At 39.8% G+C, this 20640-nt stretch overlaps 2 protein-coding genes across 2 annotated transcripts; one reads left to right on the top strand and one right to left on the bottom strand.

The window, feature by feature from the left end:
• Positions 1-1216: 1216 nt before the first annotated feature.
• On the bottom strand, positions 1217-10038 carry foxo4 (forkhead box O4). The gene is made up of 3 exons (XM_078260433.1): positions 8044-10038; positions 5121-6654; positions 1217-4407 (listed from the first exon to the last, which is right to left on the bottom strand). The coding sequence occupies exons 1-2, from the start codon at positions 8476-8478 to the stop codon at positions 5149-5151; spliced, it is 1941 nt and encodes a 646-aa protein (XP_078116559.1). The 5' UTR covers positions 8479-10038; the 3' UTR covers positions 1217-4407; positions 5121-5148.
• A 1151-nt stretch (positions 10039-11189) lies between these two features.
• ubl3b (ubiquitin-like 3b) lies at positions 11190-19721 on the top strand. The gene is made up of 6 exons (XM_078260436.1): positions 11190-11353; positions 11912-12022; positions 15181-15289; positions 15917-16003; positions 17109-17186; positions 18128-19721. The coding sequence occupies exons 2-6, from the start codon at positions 11996-11998 to the stop codon at positions 18178-18180; spliced, it is 354 nt and encodes a 117-aa protein (XP_078116562.1). The 5' UTR covers positions 11190-11353; positions 11912-11995; the 3' UTR covers positions 18181-19721.
• The last annotated feature ends 919 nt before the right edge of the window (positions 19722-20640 follow it).

Genomic DNA, 20640 nt, shown 5'->3' with positions numbered 1-20640 from the left:
TTGTTAAAACATTTGTATCTTTCTGTCTTTCATTTTTATAGTTTTTTTTGTAAACTATAGAGTACTTTTTTGTTTTGTTTCTGGGTGTGACTGTAGGACCTGCTTATCGTGCTGCAGCCTGGGTAGACGTAGAGGTGTGACAGACTGTTTAGAGTTAGTAACTGCAGGATTTAGAAAAGAAACAAGTGCATATCGAGCATATAAAGCAAAAGTGCTGTTAACACAGGTGCCTTTAGGCTAAAACTGGAGTGCTGCTGAAGTGGAGAGATGTGACTACTGGAGGCTGAATGTGGGCTTTGGTTGCAGCTGGGAAACACCCCCAACTGTCAAGTTTAAAACTTGTGGCTTTTCCCACATGAATGGGAATGTTTTTTTCTTTGTGTTGGTCAGCAGCATTTCTGATAAAAATGACGGCCGTGTTTTCTATCAGACACCTAAGAGCCCCAGCAACTCAGCAAAGAGCCTTTGACACGGATGGATGTTAAAAATGTTCAACTTGAGCAGATAAAAAAAAAAGACAATTATCTTTAAAGAGTGAAAAAAGAGAACAAGAGAAAAGGCAAAAAAATGTTTTTTTGAAAAATGTGAAGAAATGTTTTCTATAAAGACGTTCTATGACAATAACTACTGTCTACTGTTTACTTTCTTCAACAGGAAACCAGTTAATCAACCATACCAGTGTGTGAATGTTTGTCAATTTAAATCACATAAACCTTATATTACGAAAATATTTTTCTTAAGCAATCCCTCAGTTTTTAGACTTACTTTGCACCTTCCAGGCAGCCGTTTTCAATCATTTGGCTACATAAAAAATAAATCCACTTGTGGATTTCATTGAATAAGAGAATCCATCAGTGCAACATGGTCAGCACAGGAACATTCAATATTTCAAAAGTGCAGTTGACTTTTATGTTCATTTGACAAAAAGGTCCATTTATTTGCATTTTCTAAAGCTTACAACCACATCAGTCATTCTGTCTGCTGATACTGTGAGATGCAGTTAAAAGCAAATAGAATAAGATTGTACATGTAGCTTTTATATTATTTCATAATTGTATCTTATTAGCCAGCAGTATATTGTGCAATACATTTTTATCTACTATGCAGTTATAGTAGTTGTATAACTTGACAACAGTGCCCCCTAGCGGCAGAACTGAATATAGTCTGACTCTAAAGAAACATTAAAAGTCAGCAACTTTGCACCAAAGACTCAGAATAAGTGGGTTAAACAGTTTATTGAATTTATTTCTGCTGTTCAGAACTGTTTGTCATCTCTGGCTGTCTGTACAATGTGTAAAGAAAGAGACTATGGGGGGAGAGAAACTATCAACAATCAAAAATCATAAACAATTGGCTTATGCACAACTCATTCCCTGTCAAGCCCAACCTCCCCTTATGAAAGAAGAACCCTTGCCAAATACTAAAATACTGTATCAAATGGGGCAATTTTAGATTTCAAAACAAACAAACGGCTACTTAAAGAAAACTGAAGAACAAAATGTGTAGATAATTATTAAATAGAGGAGGAGATACAAGGGAAGTAATACCACACCTGCCTTTTTTTTTTTAAAGGAGGCAACAGTAAACTACAGACATCAAACCAACCACCACTCCTTTTACATGCTGCAGTCAGCATGTCCTTTCAACTGTTAATAACATTTCCAACACCTGGACATTAGTTCAGAAAAAACTTGGGGAGTTGCATATACAACTTTCTAAAATAATTACATGTAATTTAAAATAATAAAATCATGCAGTTTGAACAACCTGGTCTTGTGTTTTCAGATCTATTTAATGACCAGTTTAAGGGAGGGTTATCGTGTATATATATATAAAAACAAAGAGGGGGAAGAACTGTTGATCATGTGCTAACTTCTACTATACCACCAAATCAAGATCCTTGTGCTGTATACAGAAAATTCAAAAGGCCCTGATATGCACCCACTGCATCATGGCGTACTGCAGGATACGTCACAAAGGACATCTAGCACCATTCAAAGTTAAAAAAAAAGCATTTGTGGAACTAAAAAAAAAAGAGTGCTTTATCAAATCAGAGACATAACATAGTCACATAGCTACAGTGAAATGATGATGAGAGGGATAATATTTGTGGTTATGAACAATTAAATACAAACACAAAACACAAAATTTAAGGGGGAAGATGACATGGTAAAGTCCACCTTGCTACAGAGTAAAGTCATGCTATAGTGTTTTAAATATTGGCAGTCAAAATAAAAATAAAAAATACCCCGAAGGGATAGGCTAGTACTGATATACGTACATGGCTGGAGAGCTAGAATACATTTCTCTAAAAAAGGGAAGTCAAATTTAAGGTCAACTCTTTTTAAGACTCCTCCAGGAAAACAAAACAAAGACGTGGTGTGTTTTCCAGTCTGTTGTAACAGGGAAAATGTGTAAAATAAATATTTATCCGATTATGTCTGTGCAGAGTTGTTTTCCTGTCGTTTTTCTTCTGAGCGACCCTGAGAGGTAACGGTTGTATTAGTCTTGTTTTGAGATGAGAATTCAGCGGAATGTTGAAAAGTGGGACGATAAAGGTTTTTCTATTCGTCGTACCACATTTCAGCACAGATTTTTTTTTTTTTTCTTTTTAACTTGGATTCACAATTAATGCAGAAAATAGTGAGGCAGATCATTGGGAATTTTAGATAAAATGGTCAAGTATCGATGCACGTTGCCTCACTCTACTCTTAAAGTCAGATTTCATGTTACAGGCATCTTTTGCAAAGCTTATGTACACCGAGATACTGTATCAGCCAAAGCGCTCCCTAAATGCAATGCAAATATTAGTGTTCCTTTGGTTATGTAAAAAAAATCTACATGCATCTCATTCTTTACAAAAATAAAAGTATAGAAAATTACCATTAAAAATGATCTGAAAATACTTCCTCCAATGTAAAAAAAAAACAAAACATCACTTTCCATTAGTAATATATTCGTATGTATTAATATCTCATTTATTACCGCCATCTAAATTGTATATTAAAACTATAATCAAATATTTATTTTCTTTTTTTGCACTTCTCACACAGAGAATTCAACTGAATTGAACTGATTAATTAAAGTGTAAGAGAATATTCTCGTCCCCCTAAACAAAATATCAGGAAAATATTAAGTAAAAAAAAAAAAAACTCTTCAAGAAGTGATTTTTTTTAAATTTCCTTCAAGATTTCATTTAGTTCTCCTGATAAATCTGCATAGTGTGTCATCGTGTACATGTGCAACATGTACTTTACATGTTTTATTTTGTACAGGATTTAAACTCTTTTAATGAAATGGTATAACCAATGCGTCTCCTAGTTTGGGGTCCCTGTGTTGCAGGAAACCTAAGTGCTTTGAAAATGCACAGGCTCGATGAAAACAAAAAGGAAGAAGATATATTCAGGTAGACCTTTTGACAGTGGAGGCATACTGATGTCTAAAACAATATAATACTTGGCCAACCTATCACTTGTTGGCAAATAAATTTACCCTTGAATGCCCTGTGTATAAATTCACAAATCACATTTCTTCATTTTGTTAGTTCAACTGCACATCAGGGATTAAAAAAAACCTCTAACTGACATCTACCATAACACACTGGATTGAAGTCAAAAATGCCAAACTGCAAATACAGACGACCCTCCTTATTGTTGAATCACCAAATTTGTATCGGAGAAAGAAAAAAAAAAAAAAAGCCACATCTTTTTTTCCCCTCTAAAGTGAGAAATTTAAATCGGACATAATCGTAGTCCACGATTGGGCGAGATGTGTAGCCAATGTTGAATCAAACATTTTATACCTCCAGTCGTCCAGTCTCTTATCTTCCACAACACAATCCGACTCCTGTCATACAAAAACGTTTTCACAGTGCAGCAAGGTAACTGCACCTTAAACAGCATTTAGTCTGGCAGTTCATGCTGGTGTCAATGGAAAACTGGCCATTTCTCCAAAAACGCACAGTTGAGTCAAGTCTTCAATACCAAAGCCATCGAGTACCGTATCCACCCAAAAGCTATTCTGGTGTAACATAACCGAAATATAAAATCCCAGCAGAGGGGAGTTAATGATTTGTCTTTCACTCTTAAAAACATCATGTCACACATCTTTTAAAAATCATCAGTTTGGATTAGAAGAAAAAAACTGCTAGCAGCCAAATTGTTGAAGTGTTTTATATATATATATATATATATATATATATATATAAATAAAGGAAAGATATTGTGCATAGTAGCCTGAATCTCCTCCCTGTTCTCTACATGTCTTGGCACATGACATGGGTGAGGTCTGGTCTTAAAAGTCAGAGAGAAGCATTGCATTTGAAAATAGCATCTTGACCCAGCAGGGAGGAGGAATGCACCGGTCGTTTTGTTGTTTTGTGAGGTTATCTTGATTGGAGATCAGTTCCTGCAAGACCAGATGATAAAACGGTCATTTGTGTTGATTGGCTCCCAAATGCAGATTATGCAAGTGGCGTATTCAAATCATCGACTCAGTCACTAGAAATTAAATCCATGTGTAGGGCTGTATATGGTTTGTAGAACTGAAACAATTAGTCCATCAATCAATTAGTTGATCAGTAGACAACTAATCAGCAACAATTTTGCGCTTACCGATTTGACTAATCGCTTACTTTTTTGCTCTAAAATATGTCAGAAAATGTAAAAATGCTCATAATTTCTCTTCAAATGTTTTGTTTTGTCCAACAAACAGTCCAAAACCCAAATATATTCACTTTACAAAAACACAATGCTAGAAAACTGAGAATACAAGCAAATTCTGACGTTTGAGAAGCTGAAAATAAATGACCAACAATTATTAAAATTGTTGAAAACTAATTTTCTGTTGATCAACTTATCCATTATTTGACTATGGAGCCCTAAATCACTTGATCGTTTATTCGAGCCAGAATGTCAAAAACATTGTATGGTTCCAGCTTCTTGCATGCGTTTTATTTTATTGTAAATGTAATATATTTGGGTAAACAAGACATTTAAAAACATCTTGGGCTTTGGAAAACTTTTTATAGACTTCATATTTAAAAAATGTAAACATAGATTAATCAATAATTAAAATAACCCTTGCACCCTGATGGTTAGAAAGAAGAGCGATAAGTGTACCTGGCTAACTGTGCGGTCAACTGAGGAATTAGCTGGGCACCCAGCTATGAGCGGAGCCCGGTGTGGTGGTGGCTGGGCCGGTGTAGCCTTGGCCTCCAGACATTATGGGGTCAAAGCTAAAGTCGATATCATCTCCGTCCATGAGGTCAGTGTTGATGATGTAGTCCACGTCACAATCCAGGTTTTCGGTGAACATGTCAATGTCCAAGTCTGTGGGCAGTCGGTCCTGACCGGTCTGGAAGCAGGACGGAGCTCCGAACTGACTCATCCCCTGCAGGCTCAAGCCGGGATTGGCTGAGGCGATGGGCGCTCCGTGATGAGAGCCCACCGCTGGCACCGTGGCATGCTGGGCTTTGAGAGCAGAGAGCTGCGACGGGTCCTGAGACATACCTGAGAGGATCATCCCCAACCCCATCTGAGAGTGATGCTGGTGTTGTTGTTGTGGCTGCTGGTGCGGCTGCTGCTGGTGGTGAAGGTGATGCTGCTGCTGCTGCATCTGAACCTGCAGCGCCATGGGGGCCACAGTGTTTGGCTCCAGCAGCTGGTTGGGTTTGGACCTCCCGCCTCGCACAGATGTGCCCAGGCCCATCAGGCCCACCCCTCCAGGACTGGGCATGAGGGGATCCACCTGGGTCATCATGACATCACTGGGAGGAGGGGAGTCAGAGGTGAGCAGCGCCTCCAGGCTGGAAGGCACGTGGTTGCTGTAATGGCCGCCCCCACGAGAGCCGGAGCTGTTCATGGGGTTGAAGAGGGAGTTGCTAAAGGTTGACGGCTCTTTGCTGCTGGGTCCACACTGAGAGACAGAGGCCTGGGTCCCGGTGTGACTGGGGGCCTGTGGGAGGCTGGATGGTTGCAGCTGATGGAAGGAGGAAAAGCTGGAGCCACGAGGCAGCAGGGTGGAGGCGGAGGGCAGCGGAGTGGGAGGTGCTGGTGGAGCTGTACTGGGACTGGCCCCTCCCTGCTGCCCAGTCATCAATGTGAGGCCGTCGATCAGATCCAGCTCCTCCATGAGGGTCTCGGTGAGGGTGGGGGTCAAGCTGCTGGCAGTATATCTTCCCAGCAGTCCGTCCTCGGGCAGGTTATCGTCATCCTCCTGTCCAGGAGCGATGGGGGACAGGCGTCCGCTCAGGGTGCTGGCGTTAGAGCTTGTGCGTGGGCGAAAGGTGGTCCACATGTCAGTGTCATCCAGCGTGCCGCGGGACGAGGGGCTGTTGTTGTTAACCCCCCATTTGGAAAACTGCTGGGACGAATTAGGGCTGTCTGCACCTGCTGAACCTGTGCTGCCGTCGCCCTGCAGCGCCCCTCCAGTGCCCCCCAGGCCGGCTGCTCCCGCCTGCTTCTTGGTCTGCTTGGCCCTCATGCGGCTCTTCAGCAGTTTGCTGCTATTGTCCATGGAGGCGGCCCGGCGGCGAGGAGCTTTCCCGGTCTTCCCTCCTTCTGGGTTGAGCATCCACCAGGAGCTCTTCCCCGTCGATTCATTGTGTACCCTCAAGAACTTGTTGTGGAGTGATAAATTGTGGCGAATTGAATTCTGAAAACGGAGAGAAAAAAACAATTACAACATTATGACAAATGTAGGCTTTAAAGATTAAGAGGTGGCTTCCTTTCATTAAACATTGTTTAATTTGCAGCTTAATCACTACTAGTGTAATATATACTTTGGCCCTGCCAACGTTCAAATGATCCTAGCATTAGACTAACCTATCCACCATCCTACTTAATTCAGTATATATTCATTTTCTTTACTTGTTTTATTATTTCAAAGATTAGGGTTGCCAAGGGAAGTTAAGCTCAGGAATTGTGGGAATTTCAATATAAAAATCGTACCCTTTAATAGTTAATTTATTTGGTTAAAAGTATGGGCATTTAATTGAATTGTAATTTAATCTCATGCACAGATAATTGGCCAGCATCCCATTAAATAGGAATTAACCCTCTGCATACAGCGCTTACTCCCATCACATGTGCAGCCCACACTACTGCACTGTCTGAGCCAAAGGACTACATGCTTTCATGTAGGTTTTGATTATATTACTGGAGTAACATTTTTTTTTTTTTTTTAAATTTCAGGTAACAGTTTATAACTTAACACCTGCTATTTTTTTACTAGCTACCTGTTAGCATGTGGGATGTAGTTTGACTGAGCATGATAATTGGGTAGTTTTCATTAATCTATTTCCATTCATTCTTTATTGTAAAACATTTTATTTATAACTTAGTTGTTTACTTTGAACCCTAATTTTGCACACAAGGGTTTACAATGTTCAGAACCACTGGTCTGAACTTATACTAGAAAAGTATTTACTAAGTCAGATTTATCTCAGTTCAGTTCAGATCTCTTTTGTCCCTTGATGTCTTAGGCAGCAAAAAAGACATAAATACATACACTAACAAACAAAAACAATTTAAGAAATTAAAAGTGCTGTATATATGAATATCTGTTGAAAATGAACATGAAGACTGCTTATCAGCATGAAGTCAAATATGAAGCCCATCAAAGAAAAAAATGTAAGGAGGCAATTTTTCATACCTAAAAAAGAATAATGCTATGATAGTGATATACTTTGATATTGGGATGTTATGATATATGTTGCTCTGGTTGTGTGTACTTTTTATTATTATTGCCCAGTCCAAATAATAGGATGGCAATCTTACTCAACTTGTTTTTATTATTATATTGTTTTCACTTTGTTTTCTGTTTTTAATACCTGTGTTTTTTGTTATTTTTTGTGAAGCACCTTGAGCTGCATTTCATGTTATGAAAGGTGCTATATAAATAAAATTATTATTAATCTGCAAATCAGTGTTTCTATGATGTAACATGCATTGTAAAGCTATAAATATGTGACTTATAATATGTGATCATATAGTCCGTCATGTAAAGTGATGCAGTGAAGATGTTCACCACCCATTTACTCACCTTCCAGCCAGCTGAGCTGTTGCTGTCTCCTTTGTCTCTGAAGTAAGGCACTGTTTTCACCATCCACTCATAGATCTGTGCCAGGGTCAGCCTCTTCTCAGGCGAGTTCTCGATGGCCTGGCTGATCAGATCTGCGTAGCTCTGGTTCCCCCACGCGTTGCGCCGAGATGATCCTTTGCGTGGCGTAGCACCGGCTCCGCCCACGCCGGCCACGACCCCTCCCTCGGCCGCCACTTTCTCGGGCTCTGACGTGATTTGCTGGGGCTCGGCCTTGTCCTCGTCGGCGGGCGGGGTTCCGGCGGCGGACTCGGAGCCATCCGTCCCCTCCGGTTTGACAGCAGAGATGTCGGGTCTCGGCAACGGCCACGTGCAGGAGCGGGGTCTGCTCTGCGGCTCGAAATCTGGGTCAATCGGGGGCACCGACAACTTCTCCATGGCGGTCCTCTGAACTTCCACTCAACCAAAAAAAATGAGACCACTCAAAACATCTAGGCTACCTAAAAGTTAAAGTAAACTTTGAGTAGATGATGCGTTAAAAAAAACACAAAAGAAAATTGCTTCAGCCACTGCGGGGGTGTAAACAGAGGGGCCTGGAGAGGAGACGTAATAATCTGGACACACCAATAGCCTCAGTTAATCCTCCGATTGGAGATTAGGGAACCCAAATAATCTCCTTAATAGTAACTATCATAAACCTTTCGATTTATATAGAATGAAGGAAGGCTGAGATAAGAGTCCCTTTGTTTGAATTAAATAAAAACAAAAGTGGCAGAGTGGCAATGAGCACCAAAACATCTGGATCTATAGAGGTTTGGGCTCACCTGAAAATGAATACCAAAATCGTAAAGGTATATGGATACAGAATAATGCCATTCCTGTTAATAAGCACTCAACGTAAGTATTTGTCAACGGGTAAATGTTTTAAAAAGTATACTTTAAAAGTGTCTGAAAGATTTTAGGAATAAATCAAAATTAAGGATTATTTCGTTACAAATTTGTAATATTAGATATATATTTTCTAATTCAACCCCTTTTTTATACTGTAACGCTTTGAAGACTACAAACAGGGATTAGCTGGCTACTGTTACAAAGGAGCTTCTCAGGACAGCCCCTGTCCGTCTCCACTTGTAAACAACGTGATGTCTGGGCTCTCCACGAGTATAAAAAAAAAACCTCCACAAAAACTTAAAAAAAAAAAAAACAACAGTCACAAACCAGTCCAGTTTAATCAAAGTTGTAAAAACGTATGGCGGTTGATTATCCCAGCAACGGTTTTGTTAGCCAGCTGCCAAAAAAGTGTAAAACCCAGTGGAGACTCTGGCCGCCGTCTATTTGGCCTGCAACGTTATGTTAAAGCCGCTGTAAGTCAACAACCAGAGACATGTAGAGCGTTGGAAGATGAAAGGGAGAGCGGATTAAAGTAACTGTCAAATAGTGTTTTTAAGTTAATAAAAGTAGGAGATGGGAGAAATGTACGTAGGAGTAGTCCGTGCTTCAGGTCTGCACGATCCGCCACATTGCGGCCAGGCGCATGTCACCATCTGCCATGTTTCTCCACACTCCTGCCGCGGCACACGATGCTCGAAGAAGCGGTTGTAAAACCCTCTCGACCGAGGCCCGGAGCTCAGAAGATCTTCGCCCTGCGTTCTCGGTGAACTAGCTAACTACTAAGCGAATTTCCGGGTGTTGTGTGAAGTTGAGTCGCCTCGGAGATCTGTCGGCTTCCACTCGCCGCACTTTGAAAGCACGATAGCCACCGTAACGTTAGCTGGTTAAGCTCCCGCTACTCCAGAGTTTACAATCCGTGAAAAAGTCCGTGAAAAGCCTTCAATAACTTACTCCAAGTAGCCGTTTTTAATCAGCGATGAGTTTTGCAAAACTTCCTGTCGTTGTGGCTGTCCAAATACCCACTCCTTCAGTATCTTTTTGACTTGTTTTGTTTTGTTTTGTTTTGACTAGAGGCGAAGACTCCCTTCTGACGTCTGTTTACCACTGTCAGGCAACGCTGTCTGCGCCTGCGCGAAGTGGATTTCTGGGAAACCGAGTCATTCATGTGAGCTACTGCCACCCTAAATGATTGATCAAATTATGATTTTAAGGAATTAATCAAATGATTTGCAACTATCTAAGACACAATGCAAGGATGCTGCAGATATGTGTCTTAACCACCAGATGCTCAGTACTAAATGATTTTTATGTGACACATTGTTTTTCCACACTCTTATCCTGTGGTTTAATATGGTTAAATGTTAAATATTGCTTTTGTAATCCACCACCAAGTAATGATATTTCAAATCAGCGTATGTTAACTTTGGCTGTACAGGTGTACCAGCAGGCTGTGTCAAACTCTATGTTTTATTTTAAAAATGGCTTCACCTGTCTTACTTGACTTCATAACCAAGTTTTCTCATGTTGCTGATAAAATGAGTGCTATTCAGTACCATAGACATAGTTCTGTGAACAGAAAATATGTTACTGCTTTAATAAAGATTGAACTCATGATGTCCTGAGAGTTTCCGCATTTTGAGCTCTACAAAATTAAATCTGCAGTATTTAAAAGTGTTCATTGCAGTCCTCAAAATCTGGGACCCCAGAAGACAAAGTAGAAAATAATTTTAAATATATATTGTAACATTGGTTCCGTTGTTAACATTGTGTGTCTTCATTTCTGTTAATTGGAGTCTGCAAAAAATACATGAATAAATAAAAAAAAATGCTCTGTAATGAGTGAGGTAAATTTATGATCTTCATGACAACTGAGAAAACTCGATCTGCTTATGAAGACCGTTTGTGGTTGTGGAAAAAGCTAGTAAGTGGACCTTTTAAACTGTTTTTGAATTAACATTCATGCATTTATAACATCCTTTTAGTGATGTTGTTGATGTGACTCTTAAGGAAAAGTCTTCTTACCTGGTGAGTTTTCATCTCTAAACTGCTAATTTGCTAAATATTTATTTCTGGGCAATTAATGTGAAATGTATCTGTACTAACTTCTAAACATAAGGAATGCATCCAATTAGTAATTACGCATTACACTGAATGCACCCCACAAAGCAGCAGAGAGGTTTTACAACGTTTTTAATATTAGTGATAACTAACTACCCTCTTTCTGGACTTCAACTCCCAGAAGTGTTTGCAGTCTTTCTCTGTGTTTACAACCAGCTGACATCCGGCGTCGTCCCGTCCATTAGCCACCGATACCACAGTCAACGATATACATCTACACTCGATATTTTTCTCGTGAAAAGCGCTCCCAGCTGATTCGTCCACTCAACTGAATGCAACATTTCATCAAAGTCATCAGATGCAGGTGAGCTCGACTGCACAGAAATTGCCGTTGCACATTTAGTTTGCCAGCTAGCCCGCAGCTAGCCTACGATAACACGATTGGCAAAAGCTAACACAGCAGCTAATGCTAAAGTTAGCAGAAGCCTTCCTATTATCTTTTGGGACGAAAGTCGGTGCTAGTTGGTGTCCTCGGGCGAAAGACGATTTGTAGCTGTTTAACAACATTAACCTGTTTTATTACTACAAGCCAGCTAATTAGCAACGATGATTGAATGTAGCTTATATAAGAAACATTAGCCCGCTAACGTTAGCTCAACGTTAACTGTTAGGACTTACTAAGCTGGTCGCTGCTCTAGTCTGACGGGCTATGGTTGTTATTTTAATTAGCTAAACCATGGTGAAGTGAGCCAGTTTGCTCACTACTTATACGATTTCAGGTAACTAATCAATCATGTGCGTGTTTGTCGTTTGATAGACAATGTTATGATGTGTTAGTTTGGTGGATAATGGATTTATGCTGTGGAGTTATGGTACCAGGCTGTGGGAAGCAGCCTCACAGTGTTTGTGTTGTTTGTGTCAGGGCTCTGGCCCCGTCTCCAGCAGCTGAAGCACACCAGCCCTGTCCCCTCTGATCCACGTCCACGGCCTTCCTCCATTCTGAGACATGACCACCCAGAGGGATCTTGATATGGTGAGTGAGGGTGTGACACCTTTTCTGAAGTTATTTTCCAACAGCAACACAGAGCCAAGGTGATATTCTATGTCTGCTGATGGCCTGTGTACTCTGTCACACTTACTGCTGCTGCATGATAACAGACATAATACACTTGATTATTATGGTGATAACAAATAAAAACTAATTTAGGGTTTGGGGGTCAGTGTAGGGGGGAGTCTCGTGGATTAGCCAACGTCCACACCACTTAGCTAGGACAATGACTGCGGTTCCTGTGAACACCATCTGTCTAATCTGTTAAAGCGTTGCCCTACTTTCCTTTAAAGGTTTAGATGCCAATTGATTGTACCCTCTTACTAAATCCTGTCCACAGCACCCCAACTATAGGAATGGACAACACTCATTTTCAGACAGATCAGAAATGATAGAAGTTATACAAATCAACAATTAATTGTGACACCTGGCCTGTCAATTAGACAATCGGTTGTTTTAGTGCTAATGTAAATGGTAAATGGACTGCATTTATATAGCGCTTTTCTAGTCTTAGCGACCACTCTACAATACAAGTCAGCATTCACCCATTCACACATACATTCACTGGGAGAAATTTTGGGTTTGGTATCTTGCCCAGGGACACTTGTAGGGGCCAGGGATTGAACCTTACAAAAGTAGACGACCGCTCTACCTCCTGAGCCACAGCTGTGGCATGAGTAATAGGGAAGCATTTAGCACTGGAACAATCAATTCATTACTCAGTTCATTCAGTGACAGAAAATGTATCTTCAACAATTTTGAAAATTGATTCATTATTTAAAAAAAATAATTAAAAAACTTAAACCAAACATTCCAAATTAGCTGGTTATGCCTTCCCAATTATAAATATTTGCTGCTCTTCTCTGTTTTTTTTAAAAATTATTTTAAACTGAATATCTTTCAGGTTTTGGTCTGTTGGTCAGATAAAACAAAACATCTTGGAAATTGTGATGGCTGTTTTTAATAAACGTTCTAAATTATATTTAGAAATGTTAAAAATGTTGTTAAATGTTTTATCTAAGGCACATCAGGCAAAACCCCACAACAAGGCAGAGTGGTTTTTAATGGATCATGTCTCTCGGCAGCAGCCCTGGGACGTTAGCTTGTGGATGGTTGTGTTTTTAGGAAACTTGACCAACGTTAAGAATGGATAAAAAAAAAAGTAATTCATGACAGTGTTTGAAGGATTTAATGTCTTTCTTTGGATTGGTGAACTTCGAGAACATTTGTGATGTGGGATGTTGCCATGGGTAACAGGCAGATTTGACTTTTGTGTTTATTTTGTTGGGGATGAAAGGGATGGGCAAAGCTGGTTAATGATGGCATGGGTATGTAACCCCACATTGAGGTTATTCAGTTCAGAGGGGGGAGGGGAGGGCAGAGGACCACCGAAGGAGGATTGTATTTGTAAACAGATCAGTGGGAGAGTGTGGTTGTCCTTCTCTGACGTCACACCTCGTGGTTAAGTCTCTTTGTTCTCTCCTCTGTGATTTGTGAACCCAAAGAAAGTTCATGTCCCACTTGAAGAAGAGCAAATGTCTGAGAAAATGAATCCCATCTGTCAATTCTGACCTTTGAGTGGAGATGTCTTTAGTAGAAAGATTTAGTTGATTGGATGCTTTTTTTTATCCAAAGTAATTTTTTGGTGTAGTGACATGATTGATGAGATGATGGATTAATAAGGAACAGGACTTGCTCCACCATAAATTAGATGACTAAGGTCCAGAATGTAATAATTCAGGTCAGAGTGATGTTTCAATCCTGACTGTGAGCTGACTATACATACAGTATAAAAGAAGTGGACAACAATAATATAAACGTAAAATCAAGACTGAAATTTAGCGAAGGAGCGGGAAGGACTCCAAACCAAAGTTTATTTCAATGGACATCATCTATTAAGTATATCAAAAATATCTCAAATATATCCATAATAGTTGTAAGTGACATAAAAAAAGGAACCTTTTGAAAATATTGTACATGATAAGCAATACAACATTTAACCATAATCCACTCATATACACCATATTTTTCAGTCAACATACACTAACAATGATGATGTTTATCACCCTGGACGGGCTGGATGTGTAACCAAAGCTGCCATCATTGAGCCTATAAGCCTATTGGTACAGTGTAAATGTGGGTGTGGTGTCCTTTTTTTATAGACATTTTGACCTGACGAAGATCCAACGTTGTCTATTTAAAGACGTTTGTGGTTTGAAGTCAGTTGGCAGGCGTTATTCTTTTCTGAAGTCAGTGACCCGCCCACATCAACTTGTTGTATTCCCTGGTGGTGTTTTTTTTGGTACTAAAAAGTCCACAAAACAAGATGAGAAGCAGAAGTTATGATAATTGAGAAGTTGGAACTTAAAAAAAATCAATGATCAATGAGTTGAATTTCAGAATAGTTGCATTTTATGTTGATAATTTAAGCAATTAATCGTGTCAGCTCTACTACAATGTAATGGAATTTAAAGGTTTTTGTTGCCTTGTATGCAGAATATGTTTGTGATATTTTTAATTTTGTAGTATAACCAGTGTGGAGTGTCCCACATGGATGTCCTTAAGCCTTCAATGCATGTTGGACAAACGACTCCTTTTTTATTTTATTTTTTATTTTTTTTAAACGGATTGGTTTGTATAGTTGCCCAGAGGAAACAAATTGGAGGAAGCCCCACTGTTAAAGACCCACCCACACATATGCACACTCCCCCTTGGTGCTACCCACTGGCCATGTAAATTTAATAACATGGCCCAGAGCTGTCTGGGACACCTGGGGTTATCGCATTAGGCCGACAGCCCGGAGCGGAGCTCGCAGCACTCTGGAACTAAAGGGCCAGTGTTCCCCCATCAGCCCCACCCTTATCTGTTGTCGTCTCTGGCAACAGGGGCTCACTTCAGTGTAATCCCTCAGTAAATGAAGTCGCCCAGTCAAAGGGTGAAGGTCTGGTGTGGTTAAATCTAATTAGACTGGAATGCCCATCTCTTCACAGCCTTGTGGAGGCCACCTCATGTCTGAAGAGGTTAGAGGAAGTGGAGGGATACCACCCCAACTAATTAAGAAGAACCTTAATGGAAGTTTTTTTTGTTGGCTTATACGACATTGCTATGGACTACGATGAAGCTGTTTTTGTTTGTTGTTTTAGGTGCACCTCCGCCTTATCCTGGTCAGTGGGAAAACACAAGACTTCACTTTCTCCCCAAATGACTCGGCCACAGACATCGCCAAGCATGTATTTGACAACTGGCCTGCAGGTATGTTTTTATAGGATCCAGTTTGCAGTATTGTTTTTAGTTTAATATATTTCATAGATTGTTTTTTTTTTGCGCTAAGCAGTCCTCTGGATTACGTCACAATCTTTGCTGACACATTTATTGTCAGTTTTTGCAAAAAAATTATAATAATAATTATAATATTGAAATAAAAAGAATTAACTGGTTTGGATTAATTGTTCCATTTCCTTTTGCTATGGCAGTTTTTTTCTACTCAATGCCTGTAATGAAAACCTGTTTATATAAAGTCAAAATGAACACAGGCTAAATTTACCACACAATATTTACTTGTTACAGTTAAATTGGCATTGATGTACATATTTGCTAATAAGTAACAAACTGTAGCACCAAGATCCCAAACAAATGTTAAGATCATTTAGAAACAGTGCCATGATACAGTTGATTTAAGGTGAATTTTTAACACACACTTATTTATGTTTTTATATATATATATATATATATATATATATATATATATATATATATATATATATATATATATATATATATATATATATATATATAAAATCAATCTCAGTATTGGCCTCAAAGATCCGGTATCTGTTGGGCCATAGTAAGTGATGCACTTGTTTCGCTGCTCTCTGGCAGGATGGGAAGAGGAGAGGGTGAGCAGTCCCAGTATACTGCGCCTCATCTTCCAGGGACGCTTCCTTCATGGCAACGTTACCCTGGGAGGTAAGAGCACCTCTGAACAAGGACACCTTTATCTGTCTATCTTACTAAAAACACTCCAGGCAACTGAATGGTAGTGTTGGGTCAGTTAGGTGTGTTTTATTCATGCCAAACAATAGAGATGAAGAGCCACGTGTAAAATAATTAGTGCTGTCAGTTAAACGCCTTATTAACGGCATTAACGCAACCCCATTTTAACGGCATAAATTTTTTTATCGGGAGATTAACGTTCTTTTTGGCATAGCAAACTGTTTAGTTTTTTTTCAAACTGCTGTTGCAACAATTAGTAACGTTAGAAAAACTACAACACCACACCGGATCTAGCTAGACCAGAAACAAAACAGGCACACCGCACACACTTGTTTGGGCTTGTGAGCCGGCCAAAGAGTAGTAGGCTAACGTTACGTTTTGAGTGGATGGCGAGCACAAGACGCCGAAATGGATGCCAATAAGATTCGGAATGGAAAGTTTACTTTTAAAAAGTTGCCAAATGGTTCCATTGACAAGACCAAAGTGATCTGTGTGTTTTGTCGTTGTGAACTGAGCTATCATCGCAGCACGTCCAGTCTGAAATACCACTTGATGGCCAAGCACACAGCTGATGCGAATTCTCCGCCCCCTCGTCAAAGCCAGGCCGATCCACTTTTCCATGTTGATAAGAGCATTAAAATGAGAAAAAATAATGGGACAAAACGAAATCAAGGGACATTTTAGAATAGATAAAAATGTGTGATTAATTGCGAGTTAACTATGACATTAACACGATTAATCTATCATATTAATATTTTAATCGTTTGACAGCACTAAAAATAATACAATCAATAAATGGTCAAGAATAATAAAGTTGATTTCACATTTGATGAATACATGCAGTGGTGCACTAACCTCAAACACCGTAGTATGGCCTAATTCAGTATCACAGATGCAGGAAATGAACAATCTGTTAATCTATCGTCATAGTGACGGGTAAAGTCATTTCCTTTAACCACGATTGTTATCTGAAAACTACACATGACTCTTTCATCATATAATTAATATGGTTTGCCACCATAGCATCATACTATAAAATGTAGCTAATGAATCATGAGGTGTATTTCTTTGTTCAAAGCTCTGAAGCTGCCTCCGGGCCGAACAACCGTCATGCACTTGGTTGCCAGAGAGACTCTTCCAGAGCCCAACTCTCATGGTGAGGATCTTTTCTTTGTCTCCTTTTTTAGTAGAATTGCTGGCAGAATTATCAGATTATAAAACTCCAGTGGCGTTGAAAAGGTGACAGTTTTGAGAAGAATTTCGCTTTACCGCGGGGCCAAAAGAAAAGTAAAGTCGTTAAGCCCACTTTGTACAAGGTTACGTTACTGAAGCTCAATTAAACAGCAACATTTCAAGTAAACATGAGGTCAACCAGGGTCCTGCCTGTAGCCCCCACCGCTGCTATTAGCATTAGCATGCCTTATAAACGCAGGTGGAAAATCAGCGTACATAAACAATATTTAATGCGCTAACGTTAGCCTACCGCTAGCTAGTAGCTGGATTAAACACGGTTAAAATGCTGACAGCTAACGCTAAACGGTGTAAAGTTTGACTGTGTTTTACTGTAGAGGATTCAACACCGGGATGTAACAATCTGACAGACAGACGGTGCGTTCAATGAAACTGGTAAACTACAGCCTCGTGGTGCATTTGAAGTTATTGTAAATGTCCTTTTCCCATCTAGTGGTTGTTTTTGTCGTTCAACAGCAATTTACTAGTGAAATAAGTTATTGTTATTGTTACACATTATTATTATTATTAAATCATTTAATTTTGACCATATGGCCTTAGCAATAAACAAGCCGTTCTTTAATGTCACCAACTGTTGTTTAGTACCCTTTTTTTTTCTTTTCTTTTTTTACTTTCTTAAAAAGTATCGGTTCAGGCACCGTTAATTATGTATGCGATTAATTTCGATTAACTAATCACAGAGTATGTAATTAATTAGATTACATTTTTTAATCGATTGACAGCCCTAGTTGCTACTGCTGGTAACCTCATCCCACGCCGAAAGTCTGTAGAGCGATGCATGCTTTCTTCTAGTTTCAGCTGGTTGTTTTTATCTCATCTAATGTCTCTGCTGTCCTGTCTTTGTAGGTCAAAGGAACAGAGAAAAAACCACAGAGAGCAACTGCTGTCTCCTCTTGTAAAGCAACAAAAACAACCCCCAACCCCACACGCGCGCACACATACATACACACACACACAAATTATACAAACATAACACACATATAAACATACATACACCCTGTTCTCTCCTGCCTGTCATCCTATCAGCTGTGGATTTGGATTAAATCACAGGAAGTCTGGTTGGGGCTGTCACCTGCTTTGGTTGAACGCTTGTCCAATCTGAGGCTTTTTTTTTTGTGCCAATATATTCACTTTTTGTCCCCAAAACTTTTACTGTGTCGCCAGAATTTGCTGTTATTCCTTTTTATTTGAAGATCATGACATTAAACGACACCCTATGCTCCCTCGCGGACCTGTTCGCCGCTGTACGAGTTTTAAAGAGCTGTCGTACATTGTGGAAAAGACCCGGGAAGTCTTCGCTCTTCGTGGACACAGAGTTGCTATAAAGGATGTGTGGGCTGTTACCCTTCCCTACTAGTCACTTGGATGTTTCCCCACGTCTTACTGATAGGTGTTAACCCTCTCATTGCACTTAACCAGTTTGTTAATTCAGAAATGTTAATTGTGTTTCATATTTTCCCAAATGCTTTTTTTTTTTTTTTTCCAGTCAGAGGAACGGACCTTAAATTCCGACGTGGTAGAAAATGCGCCATCCTCCTCATGAGATATTTCTCACTAACTGAACCGGTCGGTCTGCATCAGCTCCTGTGATGTTTGTGCTATTACCCTACACGTTTGTTCCTGGAAATGGACCAATGGAGAAAAGACTTTTATTAGGAAGAGTAAACACCTGAGGGGACGTTCAGGTCCACGAGAAACGGGAACAAATTAGAGGCTTGTAAAAGATGGAGTTGGGGGGGATTCGGTGGGTTGCTTGTGTGCCATCAGGTGTCGTGTTGGCACCTCTGGCTTTGACTTTATTGACTAGGCTGTCGATGTTCCCTCAAAACGGGAGCCGACGCGGCGGGCCAGTTAAACGCAGACAGAAGAAGCGGTTGAAGAACTGGAGGGAGGACTGTCGTCGGTGTGAGAGCACCCTCTACTGGACACTGAGAACGAAGCAGGGGGAGAGATTCTCCCACTTTGGGAGGAGAAGAGGGAAAAGGTAAATGTTTGGTGGTGTTTCACCTCCTTTTCATTTGGATGCTGTCTTCACTTCTTGTTTGCCTTTTATTGTGGAATTCAGTAATATCATTAATATTGAAATTTAAATATATCGATTTTTATCTTGTGCATAGGTATTTGTTCCATTTTAGTGTGGATGAGTTTGTGTATGAGTGTGTCTGAGGGTGTGTGATGCACGTGGCATACTGTATGAGGACTAGTGAGGGTATGTGGTCTTAAAAAAAAGGTGGCGCACTGGGAGTGTTGATGGGCTGCGGTTTCTTCAGAAACAGTCGGAAACCTTTTGATTCCTTCCATTGAGTGTCCTTTGGTTTGTGTTTTTGTCGATCAGTGTCACTGCTATGAAGTTTAGCTCCGTATGAATAAATGTAAAAACTAAAATGCAATGTGGTCTACATAAAAGCTTGTATTATAAATTAATAAATCTTTAAATAAGGCAACTTCTCTTGATTCCTTTTTACTTTTTCTCAAATGGCAACTAAAAGACTGGCTACAATAATTTTCATTATCGATCAATTTGTTAATCTTTTAGTCTTTAAAATGTCTGTGAAAGTGGAAATTTTTCAGTATCCCCAGAGTCAAAGGTAACCTTTTCAAATGCCTTTGTTCTCTTTGATCAACAGTGGGGGGGGGGTCTCCAACTTTAATGACCAAACCACATGTATTTTTATTTATATACCTCTAGGTGGCAGTGTCTCTCTGAATATCTAATGAGTCATGGGCTGATGGATGGAAGTATACAACTTTTTAGTTATGCTGTACCTAATGCACTGAAATAAGTTAAAGTAGCAATAAGTAACTAATTTGTTGATTTCTGTTTCAAAATAGGCCACTTGGTATTTACAATTTGAGTTTTTATTAAGCCCCCTCCCTGAAACGACTTTAGAAGCTGCACAAGCTTTAAGGATTCAAAATATATTTGTAGACAGTTTACTGATACATGATGTGAAGTCAGTGGACTTCTGTTGTTTTAATTGGGTCATAACTTTATGATTTTCGGCAGCTTTCTTCCTGTCTGCCTCAGGAATCTGCTCCTGATGTGTAGCTGCAAGAAGTCCAGGTTTCCAGTTGACACTGGCAGTGTACCTTAGGAAAAGTGCAGTCAATCCACATCTTTCTCAACATACTGTGCTTCCAAAACCTGCTTTGTGTTAAAAGGACTTGTCATTCAACGTCTCTTCGCATTTTCCACTTGCTCTTATCCGAACTGTTTTTTACCACCAGAAGGGGTTTGACAGAGTTCATTGGAAGGTCTAAACAGGAGCGTCCAGCAGACCACAGAGGAGGTGATCAGCAGTGTTTAAATGAGTCCAGAGAGGCAATCTGTTGAGATATCTGCTACTTTAGTCCACCAC

This window comes from Sander vitreus, chromosome 10 (genome assembly GCF_031162955.1).
Source record: "Sander vitreus isolate 19-12246 chromosome 10, sanVit1, whole genome shotgun sequence".
Classification (NCBI taxonomy): Eukaryota; Metazoa; Chordata; class Actinopteri; order Perciformes; family Percidae; genus Sander; species Sander vitreus.
This window is presented reverse-complemented; position numbering and strand designations above follow the sequence as displayed.